Source organism: Gallus gallus, chromosome 26, assembly GCF_016699485.2.
Source record: "Gallus gallus isolate bGalGal1 chromosome 26, bGalGal1.mat.broiler.GRCg7b, whole genome shotgun sequence".
NCBI lineage: Eukaryota > Metazoa > Chordata > Aves > Galliformes > Phasianidae > Gallus > Gallus gallus.
This window is the reverse complement of record NC_052557.1, coordinates 3,410,465-3,429,031: the sequence shown is the minus strand read 5'-3', so window position 1 is coordinate 3,429,031 and position 18,567 is coordinate 3,410,465. Positions and strand designations below refer to the sequence as shown.

General features: G+C 48.8%; 1 protein-coding gene and 1 long non-coding RNA gene across 7 annotated transcripts in view; one reads left to right on the top strand and one right to left on the bottom strand.

Moving 5' to 3' along the window:
* Positions 1 to 18,567, top strand: part of KCND3 (potassium voltage-gated channel subfamily D member 3) — a 99,109-nt gene that overhangs the window by 2,690 nt on the left and 77,852 nt on the right. For 5 of the 6 annotated variants that reach the window (XM_046904073.1, XM_046904074.1, XM_015298879.4 and 2 more), the window contains exon 2: positions 2,329 to 3,491. In XM_046904073.1, coding sequence (XP_046760029.1) covers positions 2,383 to 3,491 — 1,109 coding nt within the window. In that variant the 5' untranslated portion in view covers positions 2,329 to 2,382. Of the gene's footprint in view, positions 1 to 2,323; positions 3,492 to 18,567 lie in introns of those variants that run through there. The other variant, NM_204326.2, reaches the window with a different exon arrangement.
* Positions 1,071 to 18,567, bottom strand: part of LOC107055191 — a 77,656-nt gene continuing 60,159 nt past the window's right edge. The window contains exon 5 of the long non-coding RNA XR_005841898.2: positions 1,071 to 12,310. This is a non-coding gene — a long non-coding RNA (uncharacterized LOC107055191). The remainder of the gene's footprint in view (positions 12,311 to 18,567) is intronic.

The following is an 18,567-nucleotide window of genomic DNA, read 5'->3' as shown; positions in this document are numbered from 1 at the left end:
TTAACCAGCTGCATTTCTTTGTAACGGAGAAATGGGAACTAAACCTCTGTGGAAGAATACCCTTCTCTTTCTCTTGTTTTAATCTCCTGTCCGTTTCATAGCTGAGGTATTAATAGCTTCCCCACATATACTGCTAGCATGGAAAGACCCATTTTATCTTTAAAAATTGATTTAAAAATGCGTAACTCACTTATGAGCTACCAGTGCTTTATTAGAACAATTATACGTGAAGTATTTATAGAGCCTCAGCAGCTAATGTAGGTAACCTGGAATTTACAGCCAAAGTTATAAGTACAGAAGAGATTTCTAATAAGGTTCCCCAGAGAAATTAGGGAAGATGAGGAGCCGCTGCATGGTAGCTGCTCAGGTCAGCGTACAGCACCAATCAGCCCTGGAACCTTATGGTGGTGCCACTAATTGAAATTAAAAAGCACAGAAGACAGTTTACCAGCAGGGAGGATAGGGAGAGGATGTGTTATCTTGGTGCCTTGGTTATTTGCCTGTCTGTCTTCGGTGATTAATGACAAAAATGGTTGTCATCTTTCCTGCCTCCTGTTTTGCAGCCCTGTTCTCAATGCAGCGTTTCCTAAAGTTGGAAGATCCGCTGCTGCTAACAGCAGTCGGCAGCTCTGTCCCCAGGGAGTTCCTCCAGCTGCAGACTGGGGCGTACAGTCAAAGTGGTGCAGAGCAAGTTTGCAGTGCTGTGCTCTGCCTCTTCCATGGACAAAGGGTTCTGGTCTCCAGGGCTGCCATTCTGGCACCATTAGCGCAATACATTTGTTCTTTAGGAGGAAGAGAAAAAAGTAGTGCCTAATGATATGGAACAACCCTCCATAGCAAAAATATTGGCTCCAGTGCATGCATATGTGAAAAGTGTCTCCTTGGGATAAGTATCATTATGGATTATTTTATGTTTCGTAATTACAAAACTTCCAGCAGCAGTGAGATGCTCGCATGAGAGATTTCGGTTGTCCTTTAGATAGTAAAATTGCACAGAGAGATACCCCACATTAAAGTGATGAATGTTAATGTGTCCTGAAGAGGAAAGAGCATTCCTGGGAGCAGTTCAGTTGTTTTCACCACAGATTGATTCCATCATTTTTTATTCAGTATTTTGATGGCTGTTGAAATCAATAATGCTGCAGCCTTACTGGCTGGAATGGCAGCTTTCATATAATTAAGAATGTTCGGAGTAAAATTGCATAGAAGGATACCATGTAGAGGATATAATTAGGCTTTGAGGGCTTGAGTCAGTAGAATCAATGGAATTGCCATTGATAGATTGGCTTTTGATAGGGACCGTAATGCATCTGATATGATAATGGCACCTTTCTCCAGATAATTTTATGGCAGACTTAGGAAAACAACAGGGAAGTAAAAGTGAATGTAAGTTAAAAGATAGAAAAAACAAGTTCAGTATTTTAAGAACTCTGACCAAAGAGCTAAAAGGAAAAGAAAATTGGTGGCCGGATCAGAACCACATTAACCACTGTCATTTCCAGAGAATGTTGGCTTCCAGTGGTTGAGGGTCTGGACAAGTTGGGATATATTTCATCTAAAAATCAAGACTGCAGTGAACGTATTTCAGTTCAGCCTAATGGTCCTTCTGTTCTGCCTCTACCTGCCAGGAAACGATCAGGGTCTCCTGGTAATAATCCTGCTGGAAGGAAGCTGTCCAAGTTTGGAGGCTTCTCTGTTTTGCTTTTCCTGGTACTCCGTTGGTAACACTTTCCTGTGGTCCAGTGGAGGGAAGCAGTATCTCAGTTCAGTAAAACACACCGCTAAATCCAAGAGACCAGCAAAAAACTGCTGCTGAGCCCAGGTGCTTAATTAAAGGTGGAAGAAAGTGAATGAAAACCAGAGAGGTGATCAGCTTCATTACATATTGAGCTTTCTGCCGCCTGGAAATCCAGCTCAGCCCAGTTGTGGCTCTTCATGACATGCAGTTTAGCTGGGTGAACTGCAGGCTGATTTCACTGGCACTCCCAGCTCCTTCTTGACAGCTGTAGTTGAATGGATGAGCACGAGGCTCACACCTGGGGAATCATGGATTAGTCTTGTTTGTAAGGAAGCAAATATAAATTACTGTGTTTATGCTACTTTTAAAGAGCTTTTAATGAGGAATCATTTGCTATTCAAAATTTCAATCCATAATAACGCCATAACCTCACCGAGCTGTATCTTCTTTAACATCACCCTTCATACAGGAGATGAGGACAAGCTGGCAGTTTGAAGCTCTCGTGCCCATTCTGATCTAGCTCTTGAGCACGACGGAGCGAGACACCCTGACTGACTTTGCGCTGTGCTTTTATCTGCTCTGCATTTCAGATGGAGCTGATCTGACTCCCACCCGTCCCCTCCTGTAACACGGCCGGGGGCACCATGGCTGCGGGGGTCGCCGCGTGGCTGCCCTTTGCCAGGGCAGCTGCCATAGGATGGATGCCGGTGGCCAACTGTCCCATGCCGCTGGCTCCGACAGAGAAGAACAAGAGGCAGGACGAGCTGATCATTCTCAACGTGAGCGGCAGGCGTTTCCAGACCTGGAGGACTACACTTGAGAGGTACCCGGACACTCTGCTGGGCAGCACGGAGAAGGAGTTCTTCTTCAATGAAGACACCAAGGAATACTTCTTCGACCGGGACCCTGAGGTCTTCAGGTGCATCTTAAATTTTTATAGAACTGGCAAGCTGCACTATCCCAGGTATGAGTGCATCTCTGCCTACGATGAAGAGCTTGCCTTCTACGGGATCCTCCCTGAAATCATTGGGGACTGCTGCTACGAAGAGTACAAAGACAGGAAGAGGGAAAACGCAGAGCGGCTGATGGATGACAACGACTCAGAAAACAACCAGGAAGGGTCCATGCCATCCCTGAGCTTCCGGCAGACCATGTGGCGAGCCTTCGAGAACCCCCACACCAGCACCTTAGCCTTAGTCTTTTACTACGTCACCGGTTTCTTTATTGCCGTCTCTGTGATCACTAATGTCGTGGAAACTGTCCCTTGCGGCACGGTGCCGGGGAACAAGGAGCTTCCATGTGGGGAGAGATATGCTGTGGCTTTCTTTTGCTTGGACACGGCTTGTGTGATGATTTTCACAGTTGAGTACCTGTTGAGACTCTTCGCGGCCCCAAGTCGCTACAGGTTCATCAGAAGCGTGATGAGCATCATCGACGTGGTGGCCATCATGCCATACTACATTGGTTTGGTGATGACCAACAACGAGGATGTCAGCGGAGCCTTTGTGACTCTAAGGGTTTTTAGGGTTTTCAGGATTTTCAAGTTCTCTCGCCATTCCCAAGGCTTACGAATCTTGGGCTACACTTTGAAGAGCTGTGCCTCTGAGCTTGGCTTTCTCCTCTTTTCCCTCACTATGGCAATTATCATCTTTGCAACTGTGATGTTTTATGCAGAGAAAGGGTCCTCAGCAAGCAAATTCACCAGTATTCCTGCTTCCTTTTGGTACACTATTGTAACCATGACAACACTTGGGTGAGTATTACTTTTTCTTTTACTCAGCAGCCTGCAAGTATGTAGTAGGAGCAAGACTTCGTTGCTCGTAAGCAGTTTTCTGGATGCATGTTGCAAAACGCAATGGAAGTGTTAAAGATTTGATTGTTCTTTGCCTGATAACTTCTGGAATTTGTGTTTATGAGACGTATGAAACAGAAAAAGCACTTAAACCCACTTGACAAATGCTTGGCACAATGGTAAATGAATGCAGGAGAAGCAATCTATGGAGTAGTAGGTGCTGATTTGCTCTCGTTCTGCAGGAGAGAGAAGTGGAAGGAAGTTGGCAAGCAGTGCTCGGGCTTTTTTCAGACATTCATTTGAGCCATAGATTTTACACAGAATCTCTGATGTGCATTTTGTCTCTTTTAGCAATGTTGGTCACAGTTTCTCTCTTATAGATGTGCTGAATTCAAATGGGTATTGTGGGCTGCTCTGCTCCTGAAGTCACCCAGTGTTCTCCAGGACACGTTCCGTGGGATTTTTTCTCACTTAATTTAGCAAGAAATGGGCTTCCTGTCTGTGTTTAGTGGTGGGTTTAAAAAGTAATTGGCATACACTGTGGTGAAATTTCAAACACTGCCATGGACAGGTGCAGAGGTAATGGAATAATCAAAGCAAAGGAAACGTAGCCTGGAGGGCGCTGTTTTTTCCCTTCTATTTCATTTCTCCCTTACAGATATTTCTACTGAGATTATAGATTTGAGCTTCTGTCTCTCTGAACAAAAGCCTTTGTAAGAATAGCCGAGCCCTCACCCTGATGGGGTTATGTAAAAAGAAAGTAGGCAATCATCTCTTAATGCCACCCATCAGGACACACAACGTTTGTCGTTACTTTGCAAAGAGTTTTCCCTCTGGAGAGCTCACACGGATTAATGCTCAGATGTAGACAATCCCCACTCTTGTAACGTGGTCACCACTTTATCCTCTAAGCTTGACTTTAAACACGTCTCTGTGCCTATTAGGCATGGACAGGCTCACAATGGCACTTGTAAATTATTGAAATCGTAATTCAGCTGTCAGGGAGGCGCAGAATCTGATGACAACTGGCAGTCTGAATTCTTCATTAAGTGAAAATGTCCATGTTTGTCATAGTCACCAAAAGGCTGTCTCGCTTCTGTTCCATATAACTGCGCCTATCTTTCTGTCTGCAGACACGTGTTCACATGGATGTCCTCCTTTCTATCCTTGTCATAGGAAAGTTGGGGCCAAGGGAATGCTCAGTGTTGCTTGGGAACCAAAGTTCCTGGTAAAACCCATGCAGAAAGTGCTGCAGAGTGCAGTTAATGCTCTGCTGCCATCGGTGCTTGGTCTTGTTCCCTTTCCCTTTCCCTCTCTGAACACATAGGTGACAGAACAGAGTGCTCCTGAGGACTTGAAAGTGTCCTCAATCTGTTGCAATCATAGAAATTGTAGACGAATGAGTGCTTTAAATGAGTCGACAAGAATTAAAAACACCCAGGTGTTTAAGCATAGCTTTGTAAGCGTTCACTGCAAAGGGACTGATAACGTGCTATCAAAGCCTTAAAGCTGACACTTGGAGTATTACTGATGTGGGGCTTTCTGTTGCAGGAGTTTAATTAAAATAGGTGTCTCTGGCAAACAGTCTGCCAGCTCAGATCGCTGCCATTAGCACAGACTTGTAAGGCACTCCGAAATCCAGGCAGCTCCTGCAGAGAGATGCCCTCTGCCAACACCTGCCTGCCCCAGGCACACCTGCCATGGGTCTGACACCTTCCTGTGCAGTGCGAAACCAAACCCTCTCTGCTGGCTTTCCAAACCCTGTGCTAGACAGACAGGTTGATGCTATGTGCTATGCAGACCTCCTCGGGGCCGGCAGCTGCCGCAGCCCCTCACCCAGGGCGGCACATGGAAATCAGCGAGCTGCAGAAACAAGACTTTGGCCCCACGTCATTCCCGTCTTCCTGGCACTTTTGCACCATAGTTCATCTCTCTCTCTTCAGAAATCACTTAGCAGTGCTTGGAAGGATCTTGTTACTAATGAGAGCGCTGGCAATTCCCATCTCACAGCAGTTGCCAGAAACGCAGCCAGAGTTCCTAACGTGCTTCTTATTCCACCTCACTTCGCCTCTCTAAGCAGTTGCCTGTTAGCTGCTGCCATCCCAGCACTGCTCAGAGCATCCCAATATCATCTGCTTTAGCCAGTAATTGAAACAGGAAATATACAGTGCCATAGTTTTTAAGCCAAACGTATGCACGTGTGTATAGATTTCTTGTTTTGAGCCCTGAGACTTAAATCAGATAATGAACATTTCCCTGGCACTGGAATGTCTTTGCTTGTGGCGGTGCATTTTGCAACGTGGGAGATAACTTTTCCTGTGTTTCCAAGCCCATTTTCTATAAAGGGAAAGTTTACTGACACTGAAAACCAAGGCTAGCGCTAGGAAAGCATTAGCAGATGTTCCAGCTGAGTAACGTTAATAATTAAAATAACAAATCTAAGCCAGATATTTGCTGGAGTAAATTAAATTTGTTCAGTTGGAAGCAAGGAAGTCGCCGCCATTTGTGAGAGCCAGCCTCCATGCACAGCCTGGTGCTCAACCACGATAAACCCAAAAGGGGTTTTCCCTTTGAGCAAAAGGCACGAAAGCAACAGCAGAACTCAGCAGCGCAGGCAGGGAGGTGCAGCAGCTTTTCTGGGATGGGAAACAAAGCAAAGGAATTAAATGATTCTGACCCTGCATCTGTGAGCCCTCTGCTGTGCTCATCAGCCCCGCTTTAACAGAGGCTGCTTTAATTTAGCACGAGTTAAATTTTGCTCAGGAGGTTTTATAATGAAAGCATTACTCTTAGGTGCATCTCACATCGCTCTGAATCACTGAATCAACTACCCCAAATTAATTCAAGGCCAGCCACCCAATCCACGCAGCAGCACTTTCCTCTGGGGGCAGCGGCTGCCCCTCACCCTGCAGCACCCACCCTATATCTGCCAGCATTTGTGCCCCCTCTTGCTTTTACCTCACTTCATATGCAACGGTCATCAGCTTTACACCCACACTGAGTTTCATTATCATAAAAGGTGTCACTTTGCTACCAGCGCATTGCTTCCATTTACTTTTAATGGGGCTTTGCCTCCAGAGGGGCCGACCCCACATCCCTGTGCCCCAATGTGACAAACAGGGATGCAGTGCCGGACCCCCCCCCTGCAGCCCGCGCTGCTTCTGCCCATGTCATGTTTCCCTTTGCTGTTGATGGCTGTTTTCCTTTCACCTGACAGCAGCAGTATGTTCAGCCTCCCAGGCAGCTTCTGTGAGCACAGCGTGGCTGCAAACCCCCCTGCCCACACCTGTCCCCGTGGGGTCCGTGCTGTCCCTTTGGGTTTGGCTGAGCTGGTCACTGTGCTGGGACAGCAGAACCGTATCCGAAGAGTTTGTTTGAGGAGCCACGTCAGCGTGGGGAAGTCATACAGCAGATGCAATGGCCTTGCATGTCTGCAGCCTGCTCTGAGTGCTGGGGGGGCTGGGAGCAGTGCACAGATCCTGAGTGCAGGGGGGGCTGGGCTCAGGCCTGGGGGCTGCTCCACTGTCCTGATGTTACCCAGCTGGAGCCCGAGGTTCTGCAAAGCACGAGGAGGGGAAGCGAGAGAGAGCCGATGTAATCAACTGTCTTGTTACTTGTTTTGTTGATTTCTTGGGCTTTCTTTTTCACTGGTATTCAGTCTTGGGGAAGGAAGCAATGGGATGAAATGCAAGCAGTGGAACAGGGTGTGAAACTCGCAGTGCCAAAGCGCTGCCGGCCGAGCATCACGGCCTGGCTGAGCGCTGAGCACTGCAGGGCTGCCAGCACTGCGTGATGGGGATCTCTGCAGCACTGCTCCATGCATGGCCCCGGGGCCCATGGGCTGATAGCAACCCCCTTTCGCCCTCCTCCATGCAACCCAGGAGGAGTTTGCAAAGTCAGGGAAGGCATAAATCGGCCCTGGAGCGCTGCCATGCCGGGCGCTCTGCAAAGCGTGAGGCTCAGCCCCGTAATCGTATGCTGTGTGTCACCACCTCAGCAACTGCCACTGAGTGGAATCAGGAATACTGCTCTAATAGAAATGCTGCTTTGCATATCTAACATCGCCAGTGGGAAGATGGATGAGCTGTGGGACATGTCCTTTGTAAAGCGAGGTGCAGCACATCATCACTCTCCCCATTTCCTACGGGCAACAATCCTTCTGTCCACAGGCCAGGGAGCAGCTTGAATTTAATACACAGAGAGCCCAATCAGGCAATGAATTGATGGAGCTACACAAAGAAGCCATTTGCTCGAGCTTTCATTCTCCTGACTCCAGCTTCACCTTATATGAAGTGTGGTATCAATTTTCTTCCCCTGCTGGATTTACAGACACTGCACGGAGCATCTTTGTATCAGGATCAGAGCCGGAACCTTTTCCTTCACTGCCCTGATGCAAATCTCGAGCAAGCATCTCATTTTCGAGCTGTCTGCATTCACCTGAAGTATTAAAATGCCCTTATTCCTTCCTGTAGCAAGTGGAGTTCGGTGGATTTTTCACTCTCTCAATTCACTCAAATACAACCCTGAAAAATAGGAACGCATCCATCCTTGGGCTGTTTGTGGCTTTGGTTGCTTGTCATGACTGCCCGCACATGCAAACACCCCACTTCTAATGGGCAGGGCCAAATAACTTTCCATCAAGGCAAGCTCGTGTGAGAAGGACATGGTTTTGAACGATGCTGAGTAACAGTGCTGCCTAAAACCACAACACGACTCCTGTGCTTACCAATGGGAGCCTTGGCAGAGATGCATCTATAGCAACTGAGCTGAGGAAGCTTTCGCAGCTCCTCATTCCTGCTTCCCTCCCCAGCCGGCAGCACAGCGAGTGCCTGAGAGACGCAGACTGCAGAGAGCATTGTATTTTCACTGGAGATGAGGGGAAGTGATTGGCTTGCTGATTTGGATCGGAGCTATTTTTAGTCTCATAAAATGATAATTTCATAACAGTGCTGACCCAGTAAAAGTAATTAGTTTACAGCAATCAGCTGAAAATAGGGGACAGAGTAGCCACTGTCAGTATGAAGGCGGTGAAAGGGGAAGGGAAGTTAAAGGCCTGCAACAAATTAGCCAAAACGAATTACATCTCTCAGCTGATTACATCCACGCAGTCCAAATCTGCTCTCAGCGTGCATTGCTGCACGGGCACAGAGAGCTGCAGGACCAGCAGAGAGGTGCGGAGCTTTGGTGCTGCACTGCTGCGATGCTGGGCTCTGCATCCCCACCACTGTGCCCATCTGCAGCGAAGGGACAGAGCTGCTGTGGTGCTACCGGAGGACAGAGCAGGTTTGGGGGTGCTCAATGCAGAACAAGCTCCAGGAGCAGAGGGCTCAGCCTGGCAGCTGCCTTACACTGAGGGCTGCTCTGTGCCAAACCCATCCCAGCTTTGCTGGCCGCCCCGGGCAGAGCTCAGCCCCATGGCTTTCCCAGACAGGCGCTGTCAGTTCCACCATTTACCAGCACTACGTTAGAGCACATTCAAGGGCTGTAATTCACCTCTTCAGGTTACAAGTAAAGGTGGAAGAGTTATTTTAAAATCAATATCTAGCAGAATGCCATTGTTCCAACATTAAAACCTGCTGGGAAATTACTCGGAGGTATGTGGCAAGTCAAATCGCTGCCTGCCAGAGGGGGAAACAATTCATTACCTCTTTAAAAGGTGCAGATCTTTCCTGGCTTTTCGTTTTGGTTTGCAGCCTGAGGAACGATGCTGCAACATCTGGCCTTTTCCTCCTCTCACTCCTTACCGACTTCTTTCTCTTCTCCTGGCTCTGCGCCGGGGACGTCTGTGCAGGGCTGTGGGGTTTGGGTCTGGGCTGCACGCTGCTATTCAGTGCTGCACGTGGGGTCCGTTCCCCTACAAACACAGCTGAAAGCACCGTGCTGAGGTGGGCAGCCGTGCAGAGCTGCGCTGTGCCACGGGACTTCGGGAGAGGCACGGAGCGCAGCGCCCGGGGCAGCCTGCTGCTTTCATCTCTGCCTGCCATCTGCAGCAGAATTAAAACACAGATCAGCCCGAGCGCTTTGCCTTCAGGACTTCGCGAAATTTGGCCGCTGCGAAGCCCCTGAGAAGGACTGTTTGCTTCTGCAGGGAGCAGCCCCGCAGAATGGGGCCACGTGCCCCTGAAAGCTGAGCTCAAACAGAGCCGGGCTCAGAGTGCAGCGATGCCATGAGACCTCCCAGGAACAAAGATGAGACCCCCGCAGCCGCCCAGTCCCGCACTGCCCGAGTTGCTGCCTTGCAGCAGCAGTGGGAGCTGTCAGGTTGGCTTTTGGCAGCTGCTGTTAGCCCAACAACTCGTCCTCAGCGTGCTGAAGTACCCTCAGCTTTTGTGTGCAGATAATTATTTCTCGTGTCCTTATTGCCTTATTCCTTCTGTGCATGCGACTCCATCTAAGAGACACAAATTGCTGCTGTTTCTCCTTTGCCTGTAGACATGGGGCTTCGCATCAGATGTGAAAACAGCAGATGATAAATTCCCATTTGCTTTCAGCCTTTAAGGTTTAAATGCGCAGCTCTGAGATAACAAGGTTTGCCCCCACAACCTGACAGCCCCCGTATTTCTTCTCTGTACGAAGGAAAACACTTTTACTATTGCTTTCTCCTTCTTGTGTTTTCACCCGGTCGCCACAGTTCTCACTTCCATCTCAGTACGCTCTCCTGGTGTGTAATTTGTACACGACATGTCATCAACAGGACGCACTTCTTCTCTATTTTGGTAGCAGCAGTAGCACAAGGGACTCATCCTCCTTAAATATTAATTACAGTCACCACGGTAAGGACAAAAATAAAGCATTCTTTTTCAATTGGAAAGGATAACGCACGCCAGCTATTCTTGCAACCTAATGCTTGGCAGAAGAGAGCTCTCTTCCAAGGGAAAGCTGCAAGGAGAGAGCTGCTCCGAGCTGGAGCCCATCTCCATCAGTGCCTCCGCTTGGATCAGGTGTGCGCTCTGAAAGCAAACTCTCCATCATCCCATCCCGCTGCCTGGCTCATAGCGCAGCTCCAGAGCTGCCCGGCAGCACTCCTTCTGGAGAAACACGGCTGGATGGAGGCTGATAGAACGTGCCTGATGTGTTCTTACTGCCCAGGGGCGTTCAGGTGCCCGTGTTCTTACATGCCCAGGTGCCCATGCATTGGACCAGGACTGACCCAAACTGGATGCCCCAGATATGTGCAGGGTGGGTACTGTGTCCTTTGCTCCGGAGCTCAGCTCCCTCTGAGCCACACAGCTGCTGGGGTACAAAGGAACGTATCCCTTCCCTGTGCTCAGAATTCATTTTTGTTGTAACCCTGCTTTATTGTCTTTTGAGGCTTCAATATTTGCCTGACCTTTTGTCATCAGTATTAAAGAAGAGCTCCAACTGCTCCTCTCTGCTTCTTCAGAGGGAAGGCAGAAGGAGGCCGTTGTCCATCCAACAAACTCCATGACATCACGAGAGCCTTTTTCCAGTAATCAGTGCCTGAAATGAGTAGAAACAGGACTAAAATGTGCCTCTTTGAGCACGAATCAATGGAGCACCACTGCCAACACACGTCCTTCGCTGTCACACGTCTCAGCTGTGCCGTCGGTTCAGGAAGGCGTAGCAGCCCATCTCCCACCCCGTGAGAGATCCTCGTTGTCAGACCTGCTCTCTGATCTCTGCACAGTGAACCACACTATGAAATCCCTTTCTTCTGCTGTGTGTGTGCTCCAAAGCTCCCTGCATGACCACGCCATTGCGTGCAGATGGGCAATCACGGGCAGCTCGCAGGAGGCAATCACAACTTCTACTCGTGCCTCTTTCGTTCTCCTGCCTACTTGCATCTGCCCCACCGTCTGTTCCTCCATCCAGGGAGCATCCATCATGGAACAGGATGAGTCCTACTGAGTCAGACGCTCGGCTTCAGTTCTTGAAATGAGCTGGCATGATATTCTCTCCTTGGCACGTTGTGCACAAAGACTACAGCCCTTGTAGATATTTTCCTGCTGCAGAGGAATAGCAGGCCAGATTAAATAATAGAAACATTCATTCAGCAAGGCAGTTGTTGAATGAAAATATGCAAAAGAGATCAAATTAGGTAAAAGTCACTTCTCTTGCTAAGGGTCAAATGAGCAGTAAGCTAGGCTCAGGGAGACAAGATTTGGGCTGCAGAGGGCTGAGCGGGATGAATTTCCCTACTAATGAGCTTAGTGAGTAAGCTCATTACCTAATGAGCTCTATTGAACAAGCTTGATTTCCAGTCTAGGGAAAGCCTTCTGAACAGATAAAATGTAGGTAAACAGCAACCTCCTTTCACAGACAGAAAACATATCTGTAGCTCCAGAGCAAAGCTGCTGTCACGGTCAGGTTCTTCCTGGGAGGTGCAGACGAAGTTGCAGTGCTTTGTTTCTTACTTCTTGGTGGGAAAAAACAACCATTTAAATTGATGGATTGGAAAAGCAACAAATGGCAGATGCTGTTTTCCAGGTTTGATTGCTCTTTACAAATTCAGATACAAGCAAGGATGTCCACTAACAACACAAAGCGAGACTGGGTAGCCAGCAGAGCTCCTCTCCAACCACAGCCACTCTGCAGTTCTACGAACAAATCCTCCTGGAATGGATCTTTCTCATCAGATCAGACACAACGGAGAGGTTTGGACAAATGGCACAAAGGAAACATGACGCCCACGCAGTGCTGTGACAGATCCTGTGGGCAATTCATTGCCCAGGGAAGGTGGGAGTCCAAATACCCGCTGTGCGAGCAGCAGTCCATCACATACCCACACACAGCTTTCCATAACGTTCAATTCTGCCAGACTGGAAAAGAAGGGAGAAAATGAGATTTCAGTAAAGGCGACTACATCTACAGATGCTGAAAGAAAAAGCTTTAAATCTTAACGTTGTCTTCCAGATAGTAACACTTGTATTTATTTTTGCTGGCTTTTTCTTGGCCAGCAGAAGGCTTCCAGCAGATACAAAGTGCTGTTAGAACGGTTCTGCTCCCATAGCTGTGCTGCACCCACACTCTGCCACTGCCCATCCTCTGTGTGTGCTCCTCTGTGCAGAGCTGGGGTGCATCTGAGGAGGGGAAAGGGGGCGAATATCCAAACCCTGCACTAAGAACCAAGTGCTGATTTGGTGGGAGATGGAGGATTCTGAGGAGAGAACAGGTGCTCGCCCTTCTCAGATGTATTTAAACCTATGCATGCATGCCCTCAAGTGCACATCACAGGGTAAATAAACAGGCTCACAGCTCACTTGTACGTGTCAGTATATATTTGCATGATTGCAGCATGAAAGTCTGGCACCAAATGTACTGTGAACTGAAAATGAATTTCAGCAGCTTTTATGATTCATTTTTTGTCAGAAACAAATGAGGCGTCTGCAGCCTCCTCGTTAGCTGTGTCCAGCACTGATCCTCCATTGCTGCTGCACAGACAGCTTCCTTCTGGGGCCTCTTTATTGACAGCTTTCCTCCTGCAATCTCATCTGGGCCAATAACTCTTTAAATGGCTCTTCGCGCTCTGATTGCAACGCGCCTCAGTGTGCCTTCATTGCAGGGTGGTCCCAGCAAGGAAAAAGGGGCATCAGTGGCGGTGGAATGGGATTGCAGGGTTTGAGTGGGGAGGGCTGAGATGTGCAGTGCTGTTATGGGACAGCTGTCACAGCAAGAGGGGCTCCGGGTCCTGAGCAGCGCTGCTCCTCACCCACCTTCACCTGTGGGCACCCTGCAGGGAGCAGAGATTTCAGCTCCAGGCACTGGAAGCACTATGGCTAAGTCGGATGGAATTTGTTTGTAGCCATTAATAACTGCTTCCCTGGCAATATCAAAACAGTGTGGGCAGACAGCGCTTCTACCTATAGCACTTGTCTGCACAGTAAATCAAATCCGCCCGCTACATCATCACAGCCAGAGAAAGGGCATTTATCTGAACACGTGTGTGCGGTGCTTTACCTGCAGTGGGAAATGTTTGCAGTGAGGAACATCAGTGCCCAAAACCCCATCAGACATGGGGGACTGTGCAGGAGACGTGCATGGGCACAGGGAGGGGGATGGCTCTGCAGGGAGCCCATCCACAAACAGCTGCAGGGCTCGCTCCCAACGCACGATGGGGTCTAAATAAAATATCAAAGAACTCCATCTCTTCTCACAGATGAAAGGAGAAAACGGGGGAAAAAGATAAGAAAAAACTCACAGAGTTATGGATGGGAGAATAAAAGATGCTCTGCGGGTCTGTGTTTTCCTGCTCCAGAAGGGAAGGCAAAACATGAGTTAGCAAAATGTGAGCAGGAGTTGCTGCCAACCGAGAAGCAAAGTTGGGATTTAATGATGAAATACCATAAATAATGAATGGCCAGCCTCCTCTCACCATGGTGCAGGTAAAGAAACAGCAAAGCACCTTCCTGCTGCGGAAGGAGAACTCGGATGTGCCTCGGGCAGTTGGGAATCCTACCCAGAAGTGCACTAAGGTGGAATGGATGGACTCAGTGCCAAACACTGCTCAACTGCATGCAAAATGTTCCATGGCAGCGAAGCAGTCCCCTTCCACTGCAGTGCAATGCTAAATACTAAATACTCCTTGTCAGAGTGTGCGTGGGTGTCTTGTTCTAATAGGGTCTGTAGCAAAGCCTGGCCTACCAAACATAGCCCAGATATTCAGCGTAACAAAATGCAACCACAGGGGTCAGTTTGCCATCTAAGGTGCAACACAGCCCCTAGGTCTGTTTTTCCACTCATCTTCTAAATGCAGTTTTCCATCCCGTTCTGTTAAGCCCAGGCTCAATCGATGAAACCAAACCAGCGTTATAATGCTGTGTATTGTGGCAAACGATGGATGGCCCTTCCAGGAGGAGATAAACCAACAAAAAGCCCAACCAACTCTCCCAGTGATAGAAGGGCTTTCCCTGTGCCATGCCGGGCTGTGCTGCTCCCGCAGCCAGAGGCAATGACAGAAACACAACAAATCATCTCCTCCGGCAGTGGAGGAGTGGACGGGGTCCAACCTTGGAATTTAACAGCAATCACTCTGCCTAATCATCATCCATTGTGTATTTTTTGCTTGGACGGATCTGTCACCGGTCCATAAAGAACCACAAGATGACTGTCACCGTTAAGCAATTACATGCAAGACGTGTAATGGAATAGCTGGAGACAACGCCACTGCTACAGCACGGGGGGTGAATTTCATGCCCTTTCTATGGGAACATGCCGAGGAGAAGAAATCAAGTGAGCAGGAGTCGCAGCCCAGAGCCCAGTGCATACAGTGGGCTCAAAGGACGTTTAAAATCTGCCATAAGCAGTTGAAGTCCCACGAAAATCGGGCTGAGCAGGGATGAAAAGATTCATGAGGATTCTGTATGAGACGTGAAAAGCAATCACGCCACTATATAAATCTATGATGGAAGATAACCATAAAGTAAAAGACTGAAGGCCTGGCTCACTGAGAAGTTACCCAGTGATACAGCAGTTTTACCAGTGCAAAATTATTTTATAGCATTGCCATTTGTGTATGGTAGAGAATAACATCCCTCTCGAAACAATGCAGCTGTGAGTGGTGGAAAACAAAACCCATTACACGAAGCCCAGAGGAGGGACGTGGCAGAACCCAGCCTGACCTCTCCCAGCAAAGCACATCACTTTCCTTAATAGGTGCTCAAAGCTGTGTGTGATTTAAGAGGAGTTCTGTGCGTGCTGTCAGGCAGAACCGTGCCTGATGGGCTGCACTGGAAGATGGGCACAGAGAAGATCCCATTGGCACAGCCCGTGCCTGGGCTGTGACTCAGGCTGCAGAGACTGATGCTCCCCCTGCTCGCTATTGACACATGGGATGGGTAAAAGAGATTTACTTTGGCATCTCATTCACTTTTCAATCCATCTTCTCTAGTACCTTTCTCCTCTCCAGCCTGTGCATGGAAAGGTCAATCTGTTTAATTACAGCCCGTGTGCCATTTGCAGAACTGCTCAGCACACGCAGGGAAATGGAGCTGGGCTGCACGCTGCTGCCTTCTGCATTGAATGCAACAGCACAGGCCTTCCTGCAGCAGCACACAGACCTCCCATGGAGTAATGACAAAGAAAAGAGACAACTGAACTGAACTGAGTTTGCACAATATTTCTGAGGCTTCGGTAGGACCGTCAGAACGTGCTACAAATGTTTATTAAAGTGCTGCCCTCCTATATAAACACTGACATCTCCATTCCACAGATGTAGAATCCAAGGGAGCAGACCACTGACCTTCCACACAAGTCGCACAGCAGAGCTCCCTGCTCTTGTGGCAGCAGCAGGACACCGAGTCCTGCCACTTGTTAGCATCACTCCAGCACCTTCCCACTGGTCTTCCTTGCCATTGCCACTGGCAAAAGATCTTCTGGCAATATCACATGGCTTGGGTTGGAAGGGACCACAAAGCCCACAGCCCCATCCCTGCCATGGGCTGGCTGCCCCCAGGGCCCACTGTGCACCTCCAGGGATGGGGCAGATGTGGGTACTCTCTGCATCCCAGCTCTGCTCCGTGCTCCCACTTTCAAGACCACTTGAAAAGCAGGGGCACAAATCCATGAAGAGGCTCTATATGGTCAGCTGAGATCAGCGTGCTGTTCCTGTCTCTTTTAGAGAAACTCACAGAATTGCACAGGGGTCAAGAAAAGCAAGCAAGCTGCAGATGCTTCGGTCTCTGCAAAACAAGAACAGTGTTCCAGGAATTCATATTGCACTTTGAAAGACGGGGCACTTGAGGATCTTTAATTGCGTCCTAACCTTTCATTAATTGGGCTTTTTGCAGTGTGCAGGATCACAAGAGCCAATCTGCTCCCTCTGTGCAGAACGCAGGTGGGCTGCAGCCAGGGGAGAGAGCCTGAGTGTGCCGGGCAGTGTGACTGATGGAGCCTGCACGGCTCCTGATGGCCCAGCAGCTCTGTTCCACTGCAGCACAAGAAACATCTGAGAAGTGTTCCCCACACATCACAGATCTCAGCATTAGCCCTTCAGAGAGGCATGCAACAGCTCCTGAAAGCGATGGCTTTCAACAGCTCCGAAAAGCCACATTTTAAATTTATTTCCATAATAATGAGTCTAGCGAGCGATTTTGTCAGCAAGATTTATTTGCATGCCTCACATCTCTGTTTTCATGTCATTTCTGTGCTTCTCGGGGCCATCAGACCCTGCTCTCCAAGCACTCGCTCTGCAGAGCAGGGAGCACTCAGCAAACCCAGCTCCAGTGCATGCCCTGTGCACCCGGGTGGGTTTCAGCCCCAGCACTATGGCTGAGGTTCCCCAGCCCCCAGCAGAGCCCACCTCCTGGGCAGCTGCCCCCACCCTCCGAGTGATGCTCCTGGGGGCTGCAGTGGGGCTGAGCCACCTCCCAGCAGGGACTGCTCATCCCCAGGGTGTTACGGGGCCATTTGTTCTAATTCTTGTTGACGTTTCATTTCACACGCTATTAAATGAACCCCTTCGGAAGGATGAAACAGAAATTTGCTTTGGAAGGGAGAAATATAATGTGTGCTTTAGTACCAAACAAGCTGATGATGTATTTTTCTGATCACAGTTACCGTGTGCAGTGCAGGGCACCCACTCAACCTCATGCAGTGCTGCTCTACTGTGCACCAAAGTGCACCCGGTGGCTCTGGCAGCAAAGTCAGTGACACACACCATGTTTTGGTGCTTCTGGTTTCCCACTGCCATCCTTGAAGCAGTGACAGCATTTCTAAGTACACTGTGTTTCTGTTTGTTTGTAGGTAAGGTTGCAGTGTAGGTAGCCAGCTTGGTATCCGTAACCATACAATGTGGGATAATGGAAGGACAAGTGTAAGGGAACTTCAATGAGTCATTTTTTATTTGAGCAATTGAGCAATGACTTACTGTATCAATCACTTCCGTGCCGGGTCTGTAGAGTAAGCAGATCTCCTGCCACACTTTATACCTTCCTTTGAACAATATAAAGTGACCTCAGGGGAGGGAACAAGTAGCTAGAGGCGGCTGTGAATCTCTTTTACTGCTGAAAAGGAGCAAGCAGACAAAGGGGTGAGCTTCCAGGCAGTGCGGGACAGACGGACCACTGGGACAGACAGAGCTGTGGGTCAGAGGGATGCATTGGGACAGATGGACGCACTGGGATAGGACAGCGGGACAGTGGCTCTGAGCTCACCGTGAGGGTCACAGCTCCCAGTGGTGGTGGGATTCCACTACCCAAAAATGCTCTGACTGGGGTGGGCAGATGGGGATACACATTGCTTCCCCCGGCCTTCCATGGGGCTGAGCTCCCACCGTGGTACGGCGACCCGCTGTGGTGATTAAATCTCAGCAGAGCTGTTAATGCTGAGACTGCTTCACCGTATCATGCTAAGAAATGGGCTTTCTTCCTTGTTTAAAGAAAACAGCCCCCTTCCCCTTTCTAAATCCGCTCTCGTATGGGAGCCGTAATACTGAGAAATGCTGAGCAGGGGTCATTTGTATATAGCTAATTAACAATGTTATGAATCCTATAAAAATACATCTTACGGGGATAGATGAGGGCCATTATTTGCAGAAACAACACACGTTCACACCGGCAATGCATCAAAGCCCATTACTTTCCCCCATCGCATTTGTTAGGAGCGCGGTGGGACGCTGGGAGGCACCGCAGGCAGAGACTCCAAAGCAGGGAAGGATTCTGAGGACGATGTGAGCTTCAGCTTTCTCCATTTTTAAACTTGGATTCTGTCATGCAATATTCTTAAAGATATTCCTCGGGGCCAGTCACTTTCGCAGTGAATAATATCCAATCACCCATTTCTTCCCATGTAATACACCACCGCCTGCTAAATTTGTCCATCTAATTAGCTCTTTCCCCCAACACTCAGCATGATTAAATCTGTATTAAAACTCTCTGCACAGCACAGGAGCAGACACACCTGAGCGTTCCCTAAATTTAGCAGAGGGCAATATTTAATGGGTTATTTTTAATGGATGCTGGAATCGCTGCGTAAATGAATTCCGATCTGAATCTCCTCAGCCTCCTTATTTTTCCCTCCTAAAAAGCTCCCTTCAGTTGTATATCAAGCAGATTAGAAAGAATAATGGAGAAGCCTACCT